The sequence below is a fragment of the Oncorhynchus mykiss genome, chromosome 5 (genome assembly GCF_057628025.1).
Source record: "Oncorhynchus mykiss isolate SJ-2025 chromosome 5, ASM5762802v1, whole genome shotgun sequence".
Lineage (NCBI taxonomy): Eukaryota > Metazoa > Chordata > Actinopteri > Salmoniformes > Salmonidae > Oncorhynchus > Oncorhynchus mykiss.
Window position 1 is genome coordinate 27645439 of NC_143026.1, and position 6000 is coordinate 27651438.

At 42.4% G+C, this 6000-nt stretch overlaps 1 protein-coding gene across 11 annotated transcripts in view; it reads right to left on the reverse strand.

The window, feature by feature from the left end:
• The window catches only part of LOC110522882 (splicing factor, suppressor of white-apricot homolog), a 173900-nt gene extending 169193 nt beyond the window's left edge, over positions 1-4707 (reverse strand). For 2 of the 11 annotated variants that reach the window (XM_090234359.1, XM_036977162.2), the window contains exons 1-2: positions 4308-4707; positions 3134-3297 (exon numbers count right to left, since the gene is read on the reverse strand). In XM_090234359.1, coding sequence (XP_090090485.1) covers positions 3134-3297; positions 4308-4507 — 364 coding nt within the window. In that variant the 5' untranslated portion in view covers positions 4508-4707. Of the gene's footprint in view, positions 1-3133; positions 3298-3636 lie in introns of all 11 variants that reach the window. The other 9 variants (XM_090234360.1, XM_036977163.2, XM_090234364.1 and 6 more) reach the window with 7 other exon arrangements.
• Positions 4708-6000: the final 1293 nt, after the last annotated feature.

The following is a 6000-nucleotide window of genomic DNA, read 5'->3' on the forward strand; positions in this document are numbered from 1 at the left end:
ATACCGTCCGAATTGTCATCTGGAATAACGGACAATCTGGAGCAATAATTACATTACTAACATTCTCTAGTAATACTAGTCCCGTGCGAATAGGTTATGTGCATGCGATGCATACATGTGTCAAGTAAAGAGAGAAAGGGTTAAGGGAATGCTTTTCCCTAAACAAATTAGGGATTTCAGTAACAGAACTTCCAAGTCAGAAATGGCTGTACTTATGTTGCAGCTTCAGCAACACAGACAGCGGGATAAAAACGTTGATGTTCTGTGGTGGTTGCTGGAGCAGGGAGGAGCGTGAAACAATGGGTGCTAGTATTTTTAACACAGCGCAGCAAGACTGTGCCCGGCACAATCAAATAACTTGCTGGTCGGATTCCCGCTAGTCATTTGTGTTTCTCAATTATTTAATCAAACAGTGTGCTTAAATCAGACAAGCTGAATATAGTGCATATAAACTCAGCAAAAAAACAAGCGTCCTCTCACTTTCAACTGTGTTAATTTTCAAACTTAACATGTATAAATATTTGTATGAACATAAGATTCAACAACTGAGACATAAACTGAACAAGTTCCACAGACATATGACTAACAGAAATGGAATAATGTGTCCCTGAACAAATGGAGGGTCAAAATCAAAAGTAACAGTCAGTATCTGGTGTGGCCACCAGCTGCATTAAGTACTGCAGCGCATCTCCTCCTCAGGGACTGCACCAGATTTTCCAGTTCCTGCTGTGAGATGTTACCCCACTCATCCACCAAGGCACCTGCAAGTTGTCAGACATTTCTGGGGGGAATGGCCCTACTCCTCACCCTCTAATCTATCAGGTCCCAGACTTGCTCAATGGGATTGAGATTCAGGCTCTTCGCTGGCCATGGCAGAACACTGACATTCCTGTCTTGCAGGAAATCACGCACAGAATGAACAGTATGGCTGGTGACATTGTCATGCTGGAGGGTCATGTCAGGATGAGCCTGCAGGAAGGGTACCACATGAGGGAGGAGGATGTCTTCCCTGTAACGCACAGCGTTGAGATTGCCAGCAATGACAACAAGCTCAGTCCGATGATGCTGTGACACACCGTCCCAGACCATGATGGACCCTCCACCTCCAAATCGATCCCGCTCCAGAGTACAGGCCTCGGTGTAACGCTCATTCCTTCGACGATAAACGCGAATCCGACCATCACCCCTGGTGAGATAAAACCACGAATCATCAGTAAAGAGCACTTTATGCCAGTCCTGTCTGGTCAAGCGACGGTGGGTTTGTGCCCATAGGTGACGTTGTTGCCGGTGATGTCTGGTGAGGACCTGCCTTACAACAGCCCTACAAGCCCTAAATCCAGCCTCTCTCAGCCCATTGCAGAAAGTCTGAGCACTGATGGAGGGATTGTGCGTTCCTGGTGTAACTCGGGCAGTTGTTGTTGCCATCCTGTACCTGTCCCACAGGTGTGATGTTCGGATGTACTGTTCCTGTGCAGGTGTTGATACACATGGTCTGCCACTGCGAGGACGATCAGCTGTCCGTGTAGCGCTGTGTTTGGCGTCTCACACTACGGACATTGCAATTTATTGCCCTGGCCACATCTGCAGTCCTCATGCCTCCTTGCAGCAGGGTCCTGAAAAAGGGACGTTTCTTTTTTTGCTGAGTTTAGATGATTTGATTTAAACAGGATGTGTCAATATAAAATACACATTTTACACAATTGGTCGAAAGAACAGACAACTCTTGGTCAACAAAGATTTGTTTTAGTTGGGAAAAGCCCTACATTACGGGCATGTTTACAACATTGTCTAAGGCAGCACAAATTATGCTGATAACTACAGAAAATGAAACATTAAACAGTAAACATAAGCCTCAACAATAGTCTATGATTAGTCATTCAACCAGACAGTGATTGTCTGAGAAAATACTTAATAATTTATCTTGGACCTCACAGGACTACATACATGCACCGAAATGATCCCCGTACTAGTTAGGCTACTGAGAATCTACCCTCTCACTGACTTTGACATAGCTTTAGTAAGGGGATTCCGTGGAAAAGCCAAACTGATTATGCCCAAATATAGTAATTTCCAAATGAATCCATGTGCATAATTATCCTTAACCCTTTACATTTGTACCCGTATATGGGTTGAAAATTGCAGATTTGGAACATAGTGGCTGTACTGTAACATGCTACACATGACGTCAGAGCTCTGTTCTGAACAGAATGAGACTGTTCACCGGGGCACATGCACCTGAATGCACTCATGACTCCTTTCTATGTGCACTAACATTATGATCTGTTTCTCTGAATTGCCTTGTGAAAGCCTAACACTGTAAGATTGTAATTTATAACTTAGCTAGTCATGCTGACAATATAACAAGCTTTCAAATCATGCCCAGCTGACCCAGATTGCAATTTATAATGGACCATTTTTGGATTGCGCAAACAACAACAGTAATTGTTTAATGGTGGGATGCAGAGTTGTGTCCAAAATTAAACTACAAGTGTGCTTGCTCTAGTTCCACAATGGCATAGCTAGGAGAGATTTAAAAAAATAGTACCGTATAGTCATAAAAGTGCATTGAAATTGCTTAGGAAATGTGCACACTTTGGAGAGGTGTGTGGCCACTTGTAGAAACCAGTTACTCCTCTTCATCAAACCTTTGTTATTTTTTGTCTTATGTTGCACCTAGCCCACATTTTCTAGCATTATCAGGGATGCATGTATCCAGAGTATTTTCAGATTTCGTTATCAACAAATGCAGCGAAAAGTAAAGTAAATGTAGAGTTGCATGAGATCAACAGTGTAATGTTTGGATTGAGTCTTGTGTCAGGTGAACTGTTGTGTACTCACCGTTGGGCTACTAATTTTCCCATTATCTCTAAACGGTTCACTTTCAATTGCTACCATGGTTATGCATTTCATATTTCCTCAGTAAGAAACATTTCAATATAGCCCTATCCATATAGGCCAATTGCCATGAGTTAAAAGGTTAAGGTCTAGCTTTATTATATAGTTCAGGCTTTATTTGGAAAAAACAAATCTTGAAACTTTTACTGTCTTCCACAGCAGATGAGTGGAGGCATTGCTCAGCAGTTCAGACACAAGAGACAGAGTATGATCCCCCAGCTATGACTGATTGGTCTACCTTGTCTGGCTTCTTCCTCCAGCAGGTCTGTGTGCATGGCCAGGTACCTCTCCTCATCACACAGGGCCTCGATCCTGGCCTCCTCCTCGGACAGCTGGTAGTCTCTGTTCCACGAGCCTGTGTCGTACTCCGAGAGGTCATGCAAGTGACCGCGCCCATCATACCTGTAGGTTGAAGAGAGGGGTTAGAGGAATAGAAGAAGCAACTGAGGAAAGACAACACATGGACCTACTTACCAACACAGATGGGACCCTAAAACAAAGAGTTTTTAACAACAAAACGTGCTACCTCAGTCACAAGTCTTTCATGAGGGAGTGTATGGTACTGGAACTGAGCAATCTCGTCACAATACAGACAGCCTAACATGAACAACCCCTGACATAGGCCTATCTAGTGCAGTTTTCTGGCAAGCTTACTCAGTGTAGCCTATTTCATTCCTCTCTCAACAATCCCTATGGAGAAACAGCCCTGCATGAACACAAAAACAAAAGAAAACAACTCACCTCTTACCTTACAGGGTTTAACTTCCCCATATAATATGCATAATTCCTTCTGTATCTGTAAAAAAGGTACATCCACACAAACCCGAGCACATAAATACCTATCCGTAAGAACCCAAACGGACGATATTTTCCTGCGTTCGCTCCTCTCTTCCACCTCTCCAGAGTGGGCGCTGGGGTTGGCATTGGGGGGCCAGGCAGGACCCCTTAGCCTTAGGCTACTTGCTGGGGAAATAAGGGCTGGTTATGTGATAGAGAGACACACACATACATTCGAAACAAGAGGCAGGCCCGTGCAGATTAAGGTCACTCAACCCCAACATATGTCACTCCCTTCATGGTTCAAGTGGGTATATTTCCAAATAAACAACTCTTTTTTACAGGTCATCATAGCCAACTGTCAGTCTCATGTAGAGCGTGTTCACTGTTGAAAAATATGGCAAACTTAGAGGAGGACACAGCATCTTGACATGATGCTCTGCTACCCTGTTAATAGTTAGTGCATCTTCGGTTTCATGAGGCCAAAAGGACGTCATTAGCAAGCTAGATAAATGGTTCGCCAATACTTTTATGTCAATTATGTTTGCAAGAATCCGATCAGTCCCTTCGAAAGACAGATCTGGGATTAGGAAAGTTGGTTAGGATAACAATTCCTTTAGGTTTGTTCAACCGACCTATCAATCAGGATGTTCTTGTCCCCCATCCATGGGATGAGCTGTTTGCCCTGCTCGTGGAAGTGAGCCCTCTCGTCATCCCGGAACAGCTTGCAGGCATAGCCGAACACGAGAAGCTCGGCATATTTATTGCTGTCACTCTCATCCTTCTTCACCGGCTTGTTATTGTGGTCCCTCTTGCCCCCGCCGCGCCGATACATTCCAAATGTGCACGTGAAAGAAATCTAGCTCCTTAGATAAGTTATATTACTATCGTTCAATTCTTGTTGTAGTACAAAGTCTTTCTTTCTCGGTTAAAATGAGATATAAAATGTCACAATAAACATTCTCACAAAAACCTATTTCTGACATGTGCAGCCATTTTGGAAAAGTTTGTAAATTACACTTTCGGTTCATATATGTAGATTCGCCAATTGCTCTTCAAGATAGAAAAACACTATACGTAAATGAAACGTTTAATTTCCCTATATTCTGAAGAGAAGTAACAGTATTCATTCATTATGTATCCACATTTGATAATATTTAATACATAGTCTGTGATTTTATGAGTTAGTGCCCTATATGTGTGCATGTTGAATGTGCTACAGTGTGATTGTGAGATAACTTTCGAGAGAGAAATGGTGAGATCGAAAAGTCGTCTAGCCTGCATTTGCTCCACTCTAAATCCTACCGGTTTCTGAGATTAATTTTCTTAAACTACCATACACTTAAACGACATTAGGATGTTTAACATTTCGACACATACATATACATATACATATATATATGCTTGTCTAAAAGGTGTTAATTGAGAAAAAATAGAGGTAGAGAGATTGGAAACCCAAATTGGTCTGGTTTAGTTCTGGCCTGGTTTAGATCTTATCTGTCGGAAAGATATCAGTTTGTCTCTGTGAATGGTTTGTCCTCTGACAAATCAACTACATTTCGGTGTTCCTCGAGGTTCCGTTTTAGGACCACTATTGTTTTCACTATATATTTTACCTCTTGGGGATGTCATTCGAAAACATAATGTTAACTCTCACTGCTATGCGGCTGACACACAGCTGTACATTTCAATGAAACATGTTGAAGCCCCAAAATTGCCCTCGCTACAAGCCCGTGTTTCAGACATAAGGAAGTGGATGGTTGCGAACTTTCTACTTTTAAACTCAGACAAAACAGAGATGCTTGTTCTAGGTCCCAAGAAACAGAGATCTTCTGTTGAATCTGACAATTAATCTTAATGGTTGTACAGTCGTCTCAAATAAAACTGTGAAGGACCTCGGCGTTACTCTGGACCCTGATCTCTCTTTTGACGAACATATCAAGACTGTTTCAAGGACAGCTTTTATCCATCTATGTAACATTGCAAAAATCAGAAACTTTCTGTCCAAAAGTGATGCAGAAAAAGTAATATTTTGTAACATGCTTTTGTTACTTCTAGGTTAGACTACTGCAATGCTCTACTTTCCGGCTACCCGGAAAGTACCCAGTTAGTACTAAATATGGCTGATAGAATCCGGACTAGAACCAAAATAATCGATCATATTACTCCAGTGCTAGCCTCCCTACACTGGCTTCCTGTCAAGGCAAGGGCTAATTTCAAGGTTTTACTGCTAACCTACAAAGCATTACATGGGCTTGCTCCTACCTATCGCTCTGATTTGGTTCTGCCGTACATACCTAATCGTACACTACGGTCACAAGACGCAGG